This window comes from Chaetodon auriga, chromosome 5 (assembly GCF_051107435.1).
Source record: "Chaetodon auriga isolate fChaAug3 chromosome 5, fChaAug3.hap1, whole genome shotgun sequence".
Classification (NCBI taxonomy): domain Eukaryota; kingdom Metazoa; phylum Chordata; class Actinopteri; order Chaetodontiformes; family Chaetodontidae; genus Chaetodon; species Chaetodon auriga.
In genome coordinates, this window is record NC_135078.1 from 27,366,017 (window position 1) to 27,384,792 (window position 18,776).

General features: G+C 48.1%; 1 protein-coding gene across 2 annotated transcripts in view; it reads right to left on the reverse strand.

The window, feature by feature from the left end:
* Nucleotides 1-2,741: 2,741 nt before the first annotated feature.
* The window catches only part of LOC143321433 (transmembrane protein 132C), a 124,157-nt gene continuing 108,122 nt past the window's right edge, over nucleotides 2,742-18,776 (reverse strand). For both annotated transcript variants that reach the window (XM_076731771.1, XM_076731772.1), the window contains exons 6-9: nucleotides 15,790-15,998; nucleotides 10,838-11,111; nucleotides 6,166-6,357; nucleotides 2,742-4,531 (exon numbers count right to left, since the gene is read on the reverse strand). In XM_076731771.1, the coding sequence (XP_076587886.1) occupies nucleotides 3,362-4,531; nucleotides 6,166-6,357; nucleotides 10,838-11,111; nucleotides 15,790-15,998 (1,845 nt within the window). In that variant the 3' untranslated portion in view covers nucleotides 2,742-3,361. The remainder of the gene's footprint in view (nucleotides 4,532-6,165; nucleotides 6,358-10,837; nucleotides 11,112-15,789; nucleotides 15,999-18,776) is intronic.

The following is an 18,776-nucleotide window of genomic DNA, read 5'->3' on the forward strand; positions in this document are numbered from 1 at the left end:
TGCAGCATTTAATATGCATCAAACCCACATACACACTCCATGCTGAACAGACTCACTGCAGCACAGCGTGTATTAATCCGCAGCTAAAAATAGTCCCAAACAAATGCACCATTAACGTCCAGCTGTTTGAAGAAATTAATGACGTCTGTGAGCCATTTTTTAAAGCTTTATGTCCTCAGACTGACAGAGGAGTCAATAAGCATTGAGAGATGCACAAACACGCTGAGGTCAAAGGTCAGGCTGAACGTGGTCGGTAAAGGCCAGTTACTGTGCGGCGCTCTGCTCAGGTGGGACGCCGTGTTTGTCTTTGGGTTCCTGCGTTTACCTGCTGAAGCCGGTCGGACCTGAATGTCGAGCCGACCTTGACAGCGGCTCCCTCGCTCGTCTGCGGCGGCGTGTTTGTGCGTGTTTGTGCGTGTTCGGCTGCTGTAAAACCGCTGTGAACTGATTTAAAAATGAATTCAAAAGAAGCAACATAAATCAAGCGGCGAATAATCATTTGGAAATTGCAAATACAGACCCGGCACATTAGGACCACAGGGAGCACAGCCAACCATTAGCCAGAGTTTGTTGGTCTCACATCATCAATTTAATTAAAAATCCATTTAAGATGGAGGCCTGGGGAAGGTTTTTTCTCTCCCTTTCAGGGGAGTCAAGACTTCAAGGCCAACAAAATGAGTCCTGAGTTACTGTGCTCCAAGAATGGAAGTGAATGCAATCATTAAATCTCCTGTGCTGCGTCCCAGCAGAGACAAACACATGTCTGAGGCCGGAGCCCAGGGGGTGGACGCCGTGTCTTTAATGGGCTGCGTCTCCCGTTCCCACCTGAGGAGGATGGAGCCACCAACGGTGGTCACGAAAGAGTTTTAATTACGCCGGGCTCTCCATCAATCATGCCCCCAGTGGCTGACAGTTAAATCCCTCCCAGACCCGCACGGGCTCTCCTCGCCCTTCACAGTCCACGGGCTGAGCGCGGCGGCGGCGGACCCCGCCTCCATCCCCCGCAGCCACCAACAGAGCCACAGAGGCAGGAAATCACACAGGAGACGCAGATCGGCCCGCAGGAGAAGAGGGATCAGGACGGAGCAGAAACAGAGAAGAAGAGGGAGGAGGGCCAGTGTGTGTGTGTGTGTGTGTGTGTGTGTGTGTGTGTGTGTGTGTGTGTGTGTGTGTGTGTGTGTGCTGCATGGCCTCCATATGCTTTAACAGGTAAACTCGTGTGTTGTGGGTTTAGTCAGGTGATGCTGAGGACTTAATGATTTCAACTTTCACCTCCAAATAGTGCAACAGAAAATATTACTTTGACATTTTTGGAAATCCGTTTTCTGCTTTACGTCTTTTCTTGTTACAGAGTTCGATGAGAAGAAGCTAAAACCAGCCGTCAGCTAGCTTAGCTTAGCACAAAGACTGGAAACAGGGGGAAACAGCTAGCCTGGCTCAGTCTGAAGGGAACATGCGTCGCGGCACCACTGCAGCTCAGAGATCAACATGTGAGTCCAGGAAGTGATCGTGCTGCGTCGTCTTTACACTTTAATTAAGACAGATTAAAGTGTTCATTGGAAAGCTTTACACGTGCTGGTAGCTGCACTTTGTGACCTTTGCGCAGTCAGGCTAGCTGTTTCCCTTTGTTTCCAGTCTTTATGCTAAGCTAAGCTAACTGTCTGCAGGTTGTGGCTGTATATTTAGCGCAGTAATCGATCTGCTAACTGCATCTCTCTCTGCGAGGCAGCAAATCAGCACATTTCTCAAAATTTGGAGCTTCTCCTTTAATTCTCTGAATACCTGTCAGGGTTTTTATCTTCCAATTGAACTCCAGTCTTTGTGCTTTTGGCTCAGCGTGCGGCGGATCGATAGCAGCACCACAGAAGAAGAAAACAGAACCAGTCATCAAGCAGCTTGAACTAATCAAATAAAAGCCAGTAAACTTCCAGTCAGCGGTCTGGAGGCTCCATTCAGCGCGACAGAACTGAGCAAATCTAAACGCCATCACTAATTACACTCGAGGTAGCGCCGCGTTGGCTGAAGTATCCCGCCTCCCCTCTTCCAGGCCGATATCGTGAGCGCCGCTGATTAACAATCTGATCCACGCGGCAGCAACAGTTAACATAATGTGAACATTTCTCTGCTTGATGGAAAATAATAAGAGAAAAAACCCAATCAGCCAACACCACTGTGATGATAATGACGCTCACTGAGCAAAATGCAATTTTTCAGCCCACTGCCTTTGTTTGGGAAGTTTTCAGAAATGATTATTATTTGTGCAATTATCTCCATAATAAAAGATCCATTTCCAAAGCGAAAACATTACCCACCTTTCCTGTAATTATCCCTCTTTGTATCCTCGCGCTCCTCCGGAGACGGAGAGCACGTTTCATCCCGGCGTCTCCCGGAGGCGGCGGGACAGAGGTTAACGAGACCTTAATTGGCATTTTCTTCAAAGCCCACAAAACTTTAAACTCGGCGGCGGCGGCGGGAAATGTCACATTACCATGCCGTCCAGCCGTTTAATCTAAAAGCTCCTTCACACGCTGGCCGTCACGTCAGGCTCCCGCGTTCTAACGGCCGCCGCCTCCCTCCACCATGTGGTGGCTTGTGGGTAAATTACATGTCATAAAACGCTCCTGATTCAGAGATGAATGTGCGGCCGGCTCCTCTTCCTCGCCCACACTCCTCAGCTGACATTAGCGCTGCAGAGCCGAGCGGCGTCCGCGCTGCGGTCAATAAACGCTAACACACTTCTTGACATTGTTGTGTATTTCTTAAATGTTATGAAAATACAATATACGGAGCAACAATACAATGCTTTGGAGACTGTTCGGTATATACATAACAGGTCCTCTGCCGTGTTAAGGAGGATGAGAATGAACCGGAAAGTTGTGCCTTTTTTTTTTTTTTTTTTCCAACAACATGCAGAAACTTCTCTCGGCTTGCTTTGGCCTCTCAGAGCTCGTCCGCAGGGTGAGGATCTGTCGTAGGAAATTAATATCCAAAATGTTACAAAACTTCCAAAAACCATTTAATGTGCACACACATTCAGAACATCTAACTAGTCGTGTTACTGTTTGTTTAAATCTACATGTGGTCTGGATGTCGCAGGTCAGTCCGGGATGGTGATTCTACCTGAACCCTGTCGTAGTAAAGTGATGATAAAAAGGTCTGAGAACAAATGACACAACCTCCTCTGTCACCTTTAGCGATGCAGTCACTTGTGGAATCAAGACAGTCCTCTTGAGTTTAATGACCCTTTGGCAGTTTGGGGTGACTCTGAAGTAACGTTCACCTGCTGGAGGTCCGGTTTGGTCCAGACCCACTTTCCTCTGAAAGGCATAAGGGTGAGTTTGTTACGAGTGCACGCAGAGCATTATGCCACCTCTTTTAAAGCACTGTCGTTTAGCCGCTCCATGTAATTGCGTAACTCCTTGGAGTCTCCGAGCTCCACGTCCTGGCACACCCACTTAATGTCCCGGCCGTGGCCTCCAGTCAGTGTGTTCACGGCGGGGTAGCTACTGTCCGAGGGGATGGTGGTGAACGTGGTGAACTTGACTCGCTTCCTCTTGGTGGTGGGTGAGTCTCCTTTGCTGTCCTTGGCGCCACAGCCGGCCTCCGCCGCCCGGTGCACTTGGCCCTGCACGTGCTTCTGGGCCGAGCCTCCGTTCAGCAGGTGGCTGCCTTCCTCGAGCCCGCTGCTCGAGTCCATCATGGAGGTCTGCTCCTCCTGCTGCGGCGACAGGCTGATTTGGCTCTCCAGCAGCTCCGCCTCGTTCCCCAGCCACACCCAGTCGTGGGCGTGGTTCATGTTCTCCTGGCCCTCGATCGAGAGCTCCTTGTGGCGGTATTTGAGGGTGTAGGAGATGCAGTTGATGAGAAAGACCAGGATGGCGAGGCAGAAGACCCCCAGCAGGGCGTACATGCCGATCTCCAGGTCCGTGAGCCCACGGGCGGTCTGAATGAGGTCGTCGTCCATGTTGCGGCCTCGGGGGAGGTCCACCTGCGCGGGGAAGTCGGCAAAGTCAATGGGCACGTTCTGGCTGCCGTCGTCGGACAGTTTGTCCCCGTTGGGTCTCCGCATTATTGCGCTTCTGGTGGTGGTGGCTCTCCTCAACACTCCGTCCTCCATGTCAGAGATGGAGCTGCCATAGTAGTGGGTGTCGAGGCCGGTCCTGTCCTGGGAGGGGGAGAGCCTGCCCCTGCTCTCCATATCGTCTCCGTCAGGGCCGTAGTCGCTGCCCCCTCCCCTCGAGCTGTCACTGCGGCCGAACTTCACCCTGACGTTACAGTTCCCCGCCGCCAGGACGCTGCGGCGCTTGAACTTCTGGCAGACCTCGCAGACAGTCATCTCCACCCTGACCAGCAGGCCTTGGCCCTCCGCCTCCGTCACGATGACAGGCCACTTCCAAGAGGGGTTCTGCTGCACTGTCACCACCTCCTCGTCAAGGGAGGTGGCTGTCAGGACGAAAAAGTCGGGGTTGTACAGGTCTAGAGGAGCAACGGAGCCGTCGCTGAACTGCAGCCAGGCGCTGATCAGGGCCTCCTGTGGGCGCACACACACACACACACACACACACACACACACACACACACACACACACACACACACACACACAGAGAGAGAGAGAGAGAGAGAGAGAGAGAGAGAGAGAGAGAGGAAATAAATAATCAGTGAAAAAAAAAAAACTGCCTCCAGTCTCACAGTGAAACAGATAAAACTGCTCGAATTGTTCGGCTGTTGGAGCATCAACCAGATGTTGTTCAGGTACTCAGGATGCATGAACGAGGAGTCTGACGCAGTCAACAGAAGAATGAGGAGGTAGAGAGGATGAAGAGTGGATGAAGAGGAGAGGACTGTGATGAGAACAGAAAAGAAACTCTGTTGCTGCCTTTACTGTCAGGAGTGCAGTCAATCAGTAAAAATGAGACACACTGAAACGCATTAAAGTTAATTTTGTCAATGCAGCACACAGACTTACATTAGACTTCTAGTACAGAATATACGGCGCTTTCTAATTGTGGAAGACACTGTAAGTCCAACGCACGCTCACTAAGTCGTTCTGCTAGCTCAGCGGCTACTCTCTGAGCTAAAGGGGAAACAGATTAAAAGATAGGCGGAAAAGATCAAACAGTAACATTAAACATTGTTCGCGTGAATGAGGATTTGCCATACATAGAGTCTTAAGGCCCTCTCCTACTCCAATTTCACAATTTGCCTTTTAATGTTGCGGAAGGACAAATCCCCAACGGCGCACGAGCAGCTCTCCACAGCGCTCTGTCAATGCTCGCTAATTACTGGCACCAGAGGACTTACAGTGCAGCGCTGCCTGCTTATCTGCACACTGTGCACGAGGCGATAGGCCAGATAAACGGCCCTCCGCTCCTTCCTTCCTCACTTTGGAGGAAGAGGAGTGTAAAGGAGCGGTCCAGAGACATGAGAGGGCTTGATGGGCAGATCAAAGAGCAGCCAATGAGAAGCGGAAGCCAGACGCGATTCGGCCTGTGAGTGGCGTTTCGGTGCAGGCGCTGCGCTGTTGCTTTTACATGTGCTCAGATTAAGCTCTCGTTTCCATTAGCTGCCCAAGGAAACACACTCTGTCACACTCTGGCTCTCGGGCCGTGGAGTTAAGAGGGTTAGAAACGCTCCGAACAAACAAACAGACGCGTCCTCGTGAGCGCACGCACACTCGCGGCGCACTTTGGAAATGGGCTCGTTGGACGATGCTGATGGTGTGAAATGTCTTTTGTTCTGGAGAGTCTGCAGAGGGCTGCGTTTGGGTTTCAGCACATACATCTTTCACCAAATGCTACGAAGCCACTGAAGAATAATTGAATATGCAGAGAGACAATAATTATTGTTGTAAAACTAATCATCCTCACTCTCTGCCTCCATCACACCTGGTTAAACAGTGTTTGGGAATAATTACTGGTCTTTGTTTTTAATCTGTTGGATCATCATCACCGTCATTTTTCAGGTTTGCTACGAAGCAAAGCTCAGTTCTCATTTAATTATTTTCCATTCTGGATTAATCGTTTTGTTCATAAAATGTCCGAAAACAGTGTCAGCAAATCATCACGCTTGAGTAAACGTTTGGAATTTTTAGTTGAAAAATGGCGATTAACCGTCTGCTGACGAATCGATCGGTTAATCGCCATCAGACGCGACAGCTTCCTGACCTGTTTGGGGCTCTGCAGAACCTCCTGAGTGGTCGTCGTGGCCAGGATGGCTCTGTTGCTTCCTGGGCTGAGCTGCAGGCTCATCGAGAGGCCGGTCACCAGCTGGACCCCCAGCTCCGTGATGGTCACCTTGTCGTCCACCACCGTGATGGTCTTCTCCGCCAGGATGGAGTCCGACAGAGGAGACAAAACCTGGGGGGGGGGGGGGGGGGGGGGGGGGCAACAGCAAGACAGAGAGAGGGAAAGAGACAAAAGGATTACAGATCACGACGGCCACACCAGAGGAAGAAGAAGAAGATTTGCTTCTCGTCCTCAAACACGTGCCTGTCGAGCAATAACCCGTGACTTTCTGCTGTGATCAATTAGAGCGGCGCTCTATTGTATCGCCTGCTCGCGAAAGCTTTTTCATTTCCTGCTCTAAACACGGAGGGTTGGGGGGGTCTTCCCCAGGAGAAATCAGCAGTGACAGCAACCATAGCTGCACAGTGACACAGCACAGCACCTATAGAAGCTTCATCAACAGAAAGCGAGAGGCAGAAAGAAGTCCCCACCGGTCACAGCGCCCGATTGACGAACGGCTCCCGGCGAGTGGAATTCAAAAGCATCACATCAATAAGCATTTAGCAGCCAGGATGTCACGGACATGAAAAAAAAAAGCAGATTATCATGAATTAGAGGTGTTTTGAAGAGAAAATGTGTTTCATCTAACATAAAAGTCTCACAAGTCCGGGATGAAGATCTACTCTGAAAGTGAAGAGAGCTTTGAGCGGCTGAAACTGTTTGAAAGCTTGAAATCGAAAACAAAAGATTTGCAAGATTGAAGCTACAGTTTTGAAGGCTTGCATAATGTTCTGATGGCTGGAAAGGAGGTGAAATCTCTGCCAGCGTTGTTCTTCCTGCAGCAGTGTTTCTCCGGCTCTGTCAGAGCCTCGCGTTTGTTCTCCGGGTGTGTTCGTTTGTTTTCCAGGTTTGAAACCTTGTAAACGCTGATCTGAAAGCTGTGGGGGGAAAGTTCAGAGAGTCGAGTTTGAAAGGGCGAATCTTTATTTAGAAACTTCGTGTGGATGATCATTGGCGCTCGAGTTTACAGCATCCTCGTTTCAAAGCGTATGGGAGTCATTTCCTGTTTCTGCGTCATGAGCGTCTCACCTCGACTCGGCCCTTTAGGAGACCTGCAGCAGGTCGTGAGTTCGCTCAGTCCGATGGGAAAAGTGACCGTGAGCTCAGATCATGACCGATTCTTTGGCCCCGTAGTCACCAAAGTAAATATTGGACCCATTTTTCAAAAGCCACAAATCTCCCAAATGGCATTTTTCAGACAGACAAATCAAAAGAAAATGAACTTTGTTTGAAACCTGAATCTGTCTCAGCAACACACTCGCTGAAGATAAGAGATGATGTTAAGAGAAAATCTCTCAGATACTAAAAAGCAGCAAAAAAGGGATGAACTTCCCATTTGTTCTGTGTTCTCTGTTCTACTGTTTTGACATGGACAAGTCAGTCAAGCATTAGTGTTAAAATGCGCAGTGGGGGTGGGGGACAGGCCCACTTAGAGGACAGGAAGTGCACATCAAGTCGTGCCACTGGTGCAGTTTGTAGTGTGTAATCTGAAAAAGCCAATGCAAAATCTCCAAAAACTGCAGTTCCACAAATGGCCACTGGAGTCCGGCTCCAAAACCTCCACAGACCTCCACATTAAAAGGCTGAACTTCACAGCAGAAATCAACATGTTTACAGCCTGGAATAAAATCTGCTCTGGTCTCTGCAGATAATTCATGAAAACTGTGCGAGGACTCATTTAAATGCTATTAAGGCTTAAAGTTATGCATAGTTATGAGCATTCCTGCTTTGACTGACAGCTAGCTGCTAGCTCTCAGCACTCAGGCTTCATTTAGCCGCCTCAGCTCCACCCACGCTTCGCCCATTTTGGGATTAGCTGGCAGTTTGGTTTCAGTCAGTCGCTGCCAAGATGGCGACGGCTGCAGTCACTGAGCTTCACGGTGACATCACACAGACGACGTCCATGTCTTTGCTACTGTTTGCAGTCTGAAGAGAAGCGATGCATTGTGGGGCAGCAGATGTCCAATAAGATCACACCTGAGGAATTCTTTCTAATCTAGATTACGTCTGTGAGTTTCTCTGAACACAGACGAAGCAGGTGGACGGCGGCACACAGGCCGTGTCTCCGTCAGCCTCCATCAGCAGTCGCTGCTCTTCCTGCTCTTCAGCTTCAGACATCACGTCCACGCCCTCCACAGGCACTTTATTAGACTTTCATTAGCTCCCAAACAAAGACTTTCAACCTTTTGAAGCATTTTTTTCTGTTTCAAAGCGTGACACCATATTCATCCCGTACACAAGCCCCTGTGCAATATGCAAAATGATGCACAGAACCTACTTTTTATTTTATCACTTTACTCAGGCTGTGCAGATCAAACAAGAGCTCCACTTGGCTGCCATCCAGCCCGTGCCTCCTGTAGGTGGGTGAGAATCCATTCCCTTTGATTAATACTGCTAATCCAGAGGAAAGCACACTTTAACCCCAAACAGGAGCAGGAAGTGACACAATATTTATGACAAACGCTGTGGGTAGCGTGTGTGACTTTCTCTGCATGCAAATCTTAATGAACGCCCCCTCATGCATCAGTGTGTGTGGCTCAGGTAGCCGCCACCGCCACCGCCACCACCGCCGCCGCTGTCAGACCTTCGCGCTCGGCACGCTTTCCGGTTCGTGCTCGTTTTGTGAGAGCGTGGATGCTTTTGCGAAGGTGAAGCCACGCAGACAGGCGGATGAGACCTTGACGCCGGGGAGAGCATCCCACTCGCATGGACGTCATCAGGAGGCTGATATTCATCCAGCCAGCCTGGAGAGCCTGACGAAGCAAAGGGCCGAGGGGGAGGACGCGCTCGCCGCAGCGCAGGCGGTGACACACCAGAAAGCACCTGTCTGACAAAAGGAGGAAGTAATCCAAGCATAGCAGCAGCGGCGGCGTCATCTGTTACTGTCCCTGCAAAGTCTTTGTGTCCCTGCAGGTTATTTTTCCATCATGTGTCTGAGCTGAGAGAGTAACGTACCACAGGGATGACGAGCAGTGCCGTCATCCATTTTTTAAAGGCAGTCATTAAACTCGCTTGATTATATGTGGTAATGAAATCTTTACTGTGTTAGTTTTGAGAATAAAACAGGCCTTTGTCAAGATCAACGGCAGCCCCCCCCCCCGTGCCCTCAGCACTGCACTTTACATAGTGTGTCATCAGATCTTGGCAGAAATCTGCACATCAACTGGAAGCAGGCAGCGATTTTCCAACAGAAATACGACTGAAGCTTCAAGAGACTCTTGCGATGGCAGACGGAAGAATGACTGAATGCATGTTCACCGTCATCGAGAGCTGTTTCCGGACCCTCGTCTCGCTGCTCGCAAGACAATGACGAGGAGAGGGAGAAGGACAAGTGGCTGGACGCTCTTTGAGGCAGGGTTCATGGGAAATATGGTCTTAATTTGGGAGGTGCACACACACACTAGCAATGCCTGTGTCATTAAATAATATTCAAAGTTAGAAGGTGCTTTACAAAGACATAAAAACAAGAGAAATCAGCAGATAAATACTAAATAAAAGTAGACTTGATACACTAATAATGACAAATGAGCTATGAATGAATAAAACAAAGTAAAGGTAAAAGTAAAAAAGTAAAAAGTTGAAATTTTCAAGATATTACAAAGCTGCTGAAAGCTCGACAGAATGAATTCAGCTGATGGTCAGAGGTTAGTTTGTTATCAGAGATAAAGATCTCTGCAAAGGGTTTGATGCTTGATGGAGGGATTCGCATCCACGATGGAGGCTTCTGATCGATCAGAGTTTAACTGCTGAACGTTTTGAGGCAGGTTTTAACATCTGTAAGACAAGTTTGTATTTGGCCTGTTAGTCGGGAGTCGTCTGCATAGAAACGAAAACTGATTTGACCAAGAGGCGACATATAAACGGAGCCATACGCTGACTCAGCGTTTAAGACGTTCAGCTAAAATCATGGTCAGATCAGAAGCTCCTTAACATCCAGAAACAATAAAACAGATGTTATAGCTGATAAAAGAATATCTAAGAAGTGCTGTGAGCTGTTTCATTCGATCAATGAGCTGCAACCTTTCTTTATTTTTTCCCAGGAAGGTTTAGGGTTTAGTTACTGGGTGGAAGATATTTAAAATCAAGAGCAAAACAGATAAAAATGAAGATTTGATGATGGCAGCTTCATTTCAGTGATGACGTCGGTTAAATGCTTTTTATTGACGGACTCAAATGCTAGCAGGGTGCAACACGTTTTATAGCAAAGGTCAGCGAGAGCCTGACGAGGAGGAATAATTGCACTCCAGCAGCTTAAACATTAGTAGAGGAAAATGATAAAAACTCCCCACATTTAGGAACTGAGGGCTTAAAAAATGTTTCTGTAATGAGACAAAGGTGAAGAATTCTGATCTCTTTGTTTAGCCTGCCTCAGCGAAATGCTGAGTTCAAGAACAGTTCAGCTTTATTACAACGTCGGGCTAATTCTGGTCGTTTTAGCTGCTTTTTCAACAAATTATGATTTTATTTAACTCACCAAAAGAAGTGCTGAGATTACCAAGAAGCAAAATAAGAAAAATTAGTCTGCGCTCCTTTAAGCTAACACATGGCCTACCTGGATGGTGGTCATCCCCATGTCCAGTCCCATCAGTATCCTCCTGTCCAGCAGCTGTGCAATCTGGGAGTCCTCCACCTTCAGGAAGTCCCACACCAGCTCTGTGATGTCCACCTGCCAATCAGTGCCCAGCATGAAGCTGGTCTGGCCTCGAGGATCAGCTGACTCCGCTACAAAATGGGTGAGGACTCTGACCATGGCGTGCTGGTACTGCAGAGTGCAGCTTCGTCCTCGTCTGTCTTCATCATCCTCGTCCTCGCTGTCCCGTGTTGATCTGGCAATAACAAAAAACCTGATGTGTAAACAGTCAGCAACTTGAACCTTTTTAGCTGTGCTAGCAGCGTAGCAGCGATGGATGTTAATCTGCTTGCACTGCTTTGCTCCATAATAAAATATCTCAGCTAATCGTTATCTGTGATTAGGATGAATCCTAATAACCATCATAATAACTGTGTCACTATGAGGTTGAGGTTTGTGGGTTTGAGTGAAATGTCTCAACAACTATTGGACAGATTGCCACGAAATTTGGTTCACACATTCATGTCCCCCTCAGGTGAACTGGATTAACTTTGGTCGTCCACTGACTTTTCATCCGGCGCCATCAGCAGGTCAAAACCTGAATTTGTCCAAAACTTTGTCGTGTGATCAAACTGCCAAACTAAATACATTCCCATCATCCTCAGCTGTACTTTGTGTTTAATCAGCAATTTTTAGCATGCTAACAGGCTACACTGAGATGGTAAACATGGTAAACATCAGACCTGCTATATTTGCATTGTTAGCATGATCACTTTTAGCATGTTAGCGTGCAGATAGTAGCATTCTGCTAACATGGCTGTTACCAATGAGCCCGTTTACCTGTGGAATGTTCCAGACAGGTGTTTTTGGGACATTCCTCCTCTTTCCCTGTCCTTTGCTGCTCCTGTCCCAGTGTGTTTGAAACGTGTTGCTGCGTCAGATTCAGGTTCTGATGAGCTCAGACTTTAAATCTATTGTCTTTGTGCTGCTTTCAGTTGAGTTCATGTCAAACAGGATTCAATCATCACAGTTTTATTTATGTCTTACACAGCATCCAGACTTATTTTGGAATCAGGGCTGTAACTCAGGCGGGGATGTTTACCCGACAAAGCTCCAGTAATGATGCAGGACCGTTGATCAGAGCACTAAGAGAGGATCGGTCCGGAGCACAGCCATCATTTTTCTTCCTCGTTCTGGAGCGCCCGGTCTGAATTCTGGATGTACACCTCCTTACTGCTTTACTTAATAGCCTCCCTGATTGCTCTGTTGCTAGCAAATCTAATTTTATTACTTCAGGCAACAAATCAGCCAGCAGAGGCTCAGCTCTTTCTCACCAGGAAAATTGCTTTGAGTATGACAAACTACCTTTAAATGGATACAATACAGCTGCGATATCATTAGATTTTGCCCATAACAGTTTTTTTTTTATTTTGCTTCAACAAACAGCTTTATAAAAACAACAGATAAAGCAGCCTGAGATGTTGAGAAAGCAACGTTTGAACGGTTGATGTGGGAGAATAAATGCCGGTGCAGCTGCTCAGCCTTCCACGGGGGCACAGTCGGGAGCATTACAAGCAGAAAAGCGTTTTGTCAACAAAGCTACTAATCATATACTGTACTGTAGACTTAACAGCCGCCTTTCCGTCTAATCATCGACATTTGTTCCTCTGTCTGTCGCACACAAACACACCAGCAAAGGTTGCGGTCACGATAAAGGAGAGAAGAAAAGAAATGAATCTCTTAAACTGTTTTTCTTGTGATTATTCGCTCCGCTTGTCTCGTTCGGTCTGAATCCCCTGAGAAATGTGACTGCGAGCGAAGCCGTGGGAATAAAGACGTTAGCCGCACGCTGCAGAGAAGAGCCGAGAGTGCAGGGAGATCTGGAGTTAAGGGCTTAAAACCTTCGCCGGCGGGACCGACGGACATTTACAGAGGACGCCCTGGATGAAAGGAAAGAACATTCAGGATTCAACAAGTGACGCCTCATCAGGCCTGCGTGGGTGGGATTTGATTAGATTTGATTGGCAGTGAGCAAACAAATCCACCACCTGTCAACGGAATTTTGTCCAGATCCTGATTGGTGCACAGAAGCGTGTGACGTCGCCGTGTTCCAACCGAGAGCTGAAGGAAAGTCAACTCCCCGTCGAAGGACGGATTCGGAGCAGGGATCAGTCTGAGGATCTGCAGTCTGGTCTTCGCACGGCAGCGCGGACGCGTCTCTGAATCATCGCTGAAACTTTCATTTTTAAAACTATTTTGGAAACAGCAGATTAAAACAGCAGATCAGTTGTGGCTCAGCAGCCCGACGTGACACATTCAATGCATATTCATGAGCGCCGACTCCCCCTCTTTTATGTAATTTTCCACACAGATGTGGAACGCTGCACCACAGTCCCCGTGAGGACGAGCTTCGTGCGGTCCCTCTGGTTAACAGTATTTTTAGGTCGGTCAGACGCGTGGAGCTTCCTCCCCGGGTTACCTCAGTCCACACGGGCTAATGAAAGGGCAACCTTCAGATTCAGATCCAAACAAAAGAGCTGCCAGCTGAATAACATGCAGCACTGACTCACACACTCATGCTTTATTCCGGCAGACTAACAAAGTTTGTCATTTATGAATTTTTTACATTTTTGTTCCCTTTCATAAATTCCTGCTCTCTCTTGTCTCTCCACTCATTTACATATTAGATACAGAGGAGAAAAAAAACACCTGCCAATGATTTCACTCACCATCTTCCAATTTATTCCAGTGGCAGTAATTGAAAGTTTCCCACCACTGACTGCTTTGGTTAAATCCTTTTGAGTCACACTGTGAATGTTCTGAGCGTAAACACACTTTGTTATTTGACATTCACGGCTAATGAATTGACAAATGGCGCTGAAGTTACAGGGGTATGTACTTAGATATGGACTGAATCAGCGTTTCAAGAGCAGGTTTTTGAAGACATTTATACACGCAGGTATCAGTCAGGTGCAACGGATTCAGGAATAAACAAGCTGAGAGTGAAGTCCAGCCATAAATCTGATGCGCCGGTGCTTATGCAGCCATCTCCAAATCTAATCTAAGGTTAATCTAATAAACAAATCACACTGAGCGCCGAGAACAACCTGCTTCACAAAGCAATTCTTCTTTCCGCTTCATTCACTTTCAAGCCCGGTTCTGACTTCAGAGGAGATGCTGCATATTAATGAGTGTGTGTCACGCTTATTTTTGTTGTGCCCCGTGGATCGTGCGACGTATTTGTTTTGGCGTTTTGCTGCATTTCATTTTCTGCTACAATAACATGACGAAGGTCATCTGGACAGAAATAGGCGTCGCAGCTTCGATATATACAGAAACGGCTCCGTCTGACAGCGGCTGATTGTTTTTCATTGTTCGAGTGTTGCAGGGAAATCGAGTGCAGCCGCTCGCTCTACAGCAGAGGGAGAACACGCAGCTTCAGACACGTCGGCGTGCGTGGAAACAACACGCGCTAATAACGGGAACTGTGAGAGATTTCTTAAAACAGTACAAAGCAAAAGGGGAAATAGGAATCTGAACATAGTGTGCATATCTTGAAAGACGTGTTGAAGGAGTGGTGCATGCCTGAGTGCTACGCCTACACTTAGGTTTGCTGTCTGCGGAGGCTTATCTTGTCCCTGTTTTGACAGGGCTTAGGGAGGGAAGAGGTGAGCCATACAGGCAGTGTCACTCAAAACCTGTGCGAGGAGGACTTCTGCAGCTATCCCACTTACAGGCCCGATGTCTCTTTACCTCCCTCCCTCCCTCCCTCCCTCCGCGGCGTGCCGGCCTGGCTGATAGAGGACGGTCCCACCGCTTGCTCCTCGCGGGCTTATGGACAGTGGACCGATGCCCATTCTCGCCAACAAGCATAGTGCTACTTTGCAAGGTCACGCCTGTTATCCCGTGATAAACAAAGACGGGTGGAAGACAGGGAGAAACAAAGCAGCGTGCAGCCCATCAGCGGCGGGGCTGGCGTCAACAGTGACAACACAGCCCGGCTGTCCCCGCTGATAAAGGCATACCAGCAGGCGGGAAAGCAGCAACATCCCCGACAAGCCACGGCATTAGTCGCAAGCTGTACCTCTGTCACTCAAAATAAGAGGGGAGCAGGGATAATTAGAGTCGCCACACTGCTGCGTGGGATGACTCCGAGTCCAAGTCCAACCTCGACGCTTTTCCAGAAGTAATTACTACAGGTAGGCTGATAGCTGCTCCATCAATTGATGGATTTCAACAGTTGCAGAGGAGCACTACACAGCGGCGTTGGCAGAGGTGCTGATAGTGATGAGGCCCCGGGGGAGAGCTCTGACCTCCAGACAGCTCTAATAATGTCCCGTCCTACTGTCGACTAAAAGGCGCGATGGCAGGCCACCTTAAGCCGGCCGTAATGACAGGCCGTATTGCACAGGTCAGCCATTTTGTTATCAGCCAAAAACTGTCAGCAAGAAGTCAGGAGGAGACAGGTGGAGAGGTGTTCAGTCACACGTCTCATCATTATCTTATCTGAGGCTGCCACCACTGAAATCGAATACATGACCTGGAATAAAGGCTGTTCGTTAGGCGTTACTCTGATGATGAGCGGCTGCTGCACGCGAAATCTACAAGAGCCACACGGAAAGAAGTGCATTTAGATCAAACTCGGACCCACTCAAATGAGAGATGACACTGATGAAGTGAGAAAACGCAGGATGTTGAAAGACTGAGTCAATTTAGGTTTCATCCAATCAGACACACAAATACCTTCCAATGATTTTATCTGTCGTTAATAAGCATAAACATCTGTTTCTGTTTAATCTCTGACAAATGCAGAGAGATGGTGGCTGAACTGGAAGACGTTTCATCAGTGAGCGAGCTGACGACTTGTCTCGCAGATTGAAGGTGTTCAGTGAGACTCGACGCCTCGTACCTGCCGGCTGCATGCAGCACCGTACCTCTGACTGCTGGCCATGATGGGCACCCGCCACCCTTTGATCTGGCTCAGCTCCGTGTCTGACACCTCAATCTGCAGGGGGAGCCGAGGGATCCACACGTTGAGCTCCAGCTGAGCGCTCAGGTATCCGTAGGTGAAGTTCACCATCATCTTCACCTTGCCCTTCATCTCCTTGCCGTTCACGAAAACGTAGTCACACCTGTCTGACACCTGCGTGGGAGGAGAGGGGAGGATTAAGAGAGACAGTGTTTAAGCTGAGCTCTTGTGACGGCCGCGCTCGGTGAATTACACAGTGCGATGTACTGTACAGGCCTGGCCCTCCGTGTTGATTAGAAGGCTTTACACTCTGAGCCCTGCACTGATACAGTACTCCTATAACTACTTTGAACAAGATGAAAGGTCCTCTGTCTGCTCCACACTCAGGAAAAGAGGGAGGGGGGCGGAAAGGACATCTTTGAACCTGAGGGAGAACAGGTCGTGGTCTGCTCCTCCATTACAGCTCTGCCTACAGCTAAAAGAAGGACCAACAGATGGAAACTAGTAAGAGGAGAGCAGTTGTCTCTGGATAAAATGACCACATTCAAAGCCATCTGTTTCATAAATTGCTTTACAAATGGAATGAGCCGGCCAATTTTGTCCAAAGACACAGCTCCGTGTTGCTCACTGTCTTTGAAGCCTCCCCCACGCTTCTGTCTTCACTCGTACCAGCGTTTGATTAATGTCCAGAATCTCCGCTCTCGCTTTCTGTCTCCGTCTCTTTAAAAACCTCATGATACGGCGTGCAGGCATAACAAACGCACGGCGCACACAAACGCATGCAGAAGACCTCGAGGGGGATATCCAGCGCACACACACACACACACACACACACACACACACACACACACACACACACACACACACACACACTCAGAGGTAATTAATCAGTGTGTCTTAAACAGAGATCCGCTGGATTTTTGGGCTCTCTGTCAATCCCATTGATCCCATCATATAGCAGACGACCACGGCTGGAACCAGATGTAATTAGATGGTCTGGGGAAATATCTTTTTTTTTTTCTACTTCCAAGTTATTTCTCCACAGCGAGATAAAACCATAAACAGCCATTCATCATGAAGCCGTGGAGGATATCCTCTGTGACCAGAAAACTTTGTGTGTGTGACAGATTCTATTGCTTTGTGGGAGCTCCCTCCACTTCACGTCACCTCCAGAGCGAAGCCAGCCGCAGATTTTTCTCTGGAAAGTCAATTTGGATGGTTTGTATAAATGAAAGCAGATGTTTGGAGACTCGCTGCATTGATTTTACACTCTGCACTGTGGACTCTGCACTAGAACTCGTGGCCTTTATGAGCTCGAACACGTGTATTTCAGTGTCGGCTCAATCAGAACAGTCATCGAAGGCCTTCTAGTCGCTCCCTGTTTGCATCCATGCAGATCCACCTGAGCGCTGTCAATAAACAAACGTGATGTAAGAACATGTACCGCGACGGTGATGATGTGAACGCATGATGTCCTGAAGGTATTCATTCATCCTGTCACTCAGTTCTTCAATTTTAAACAAATCTTTTCGTGTGTGTGAGGAAATACGTATTATGATGACACTGCAACTATTGTGCACATTTTTTCAATCAGCAAAAGAGGGCAAAAACATTTTGGGTGGTGTTTTCCTTTCTTTTCCCTTTGACTCACATCTGAGGGCCGAACAAGCCCTCATAATGTTGGTTATGCACCATTAGTGATTTAGGACATTTGTCCCTCTACAGCATTCAGCATTTGGGAGGATCTGTCTGTTCGGTTTGTCTTCTACTTGAAATTGGAAGCTAGCAAGCTAGGCTAGTGGGAGCTAGTTAGCCTAGCGTGCTAACGTTAACAGTTGTTTTGTACTGAGTCGTCATCAGCTCCCGCTCACTCTGCGTTTAAAGAAAGGAGGAGCTGGAAATGACGAAGACCAGACAGCCAAAACGACAGGAAACAGAGAGGTTTGAGTCCAAGTCTTCTTCTTCTTCTGAGTTTTACAGCAGTTGGCATCCATGTAAGCTGCATTACTGCCCCCTGCTGGACCGTAACAGCTCCACAGTGAAAGCTATTTTCAGTGTCACCTCGCTGTCCATTCTATACCTCAGACCCGACTGTGTGCGTTGGTGTAAATCTTTCCCTCAGTGTCGCATCAAGGTCGTCTTCAGAAACGTCGGCCATGTTCAAGGATCCTAATCTTAATCCTTTCTGACATCTCCTGTGTTTCAACAGCACAGTTAACAGCCATGCAAACAAAAGTCGTGGTTCCTTCTGCTTTGCCACCTTTTCCTTGTTTCTCTCTGTCTCTGCTCTGACTTCATTCACTTTTCCTTCTTGTTGGACACTTTGCTGACCCCTCATGATGTCTCCTCTGGGTGCAGGCTCTCTGCTCGCTCTTCTTCACGCTCCCTGTAGCGATCGTTCTTCCTGCATCGCCCACATCTTCTGACTCCTCTACAAACTGCTGCAACACGTCCACGTTCCTGGAAACAGAAACATCTGAGAGGAGCTCTCACACCGCCTCACGTGGCACACACAGTCAAGAAATACTCTCTCTGGTAATTATCCTTCAGAAGCCGAACGCCGGGGCGCCGTCCTCCTTCCCCGTCTCCGAGTCCTGTCAGTCGTCTTGATTCACAAACACCTCAGATATCCTGAAATGACTCGGCCTTCGCTGACAGCGCTGACCGCTGTTTTCTCTCTTCCCTCTGATCCGAAACACTCCACACAGATATAATCTCTAAATTCACAGATCTTCAGGGCTCTGGCTCTCTGGCTCTTTGATTCTCGCTCCATGATGATCAACTCGCTTCTCGTCATCTTGACCGATCAAACATCCCCCAAACAAACTTCCCTTCATGTGAATCCTTAAAAATCCTGTGTGTGTCACTGCAAACATCCCCACCAGATAAACCTCTTTGCTCACTGACTCTCCTTCCTCCTTCTCTTTTCATTTTCAAATTACTTTTAAATTC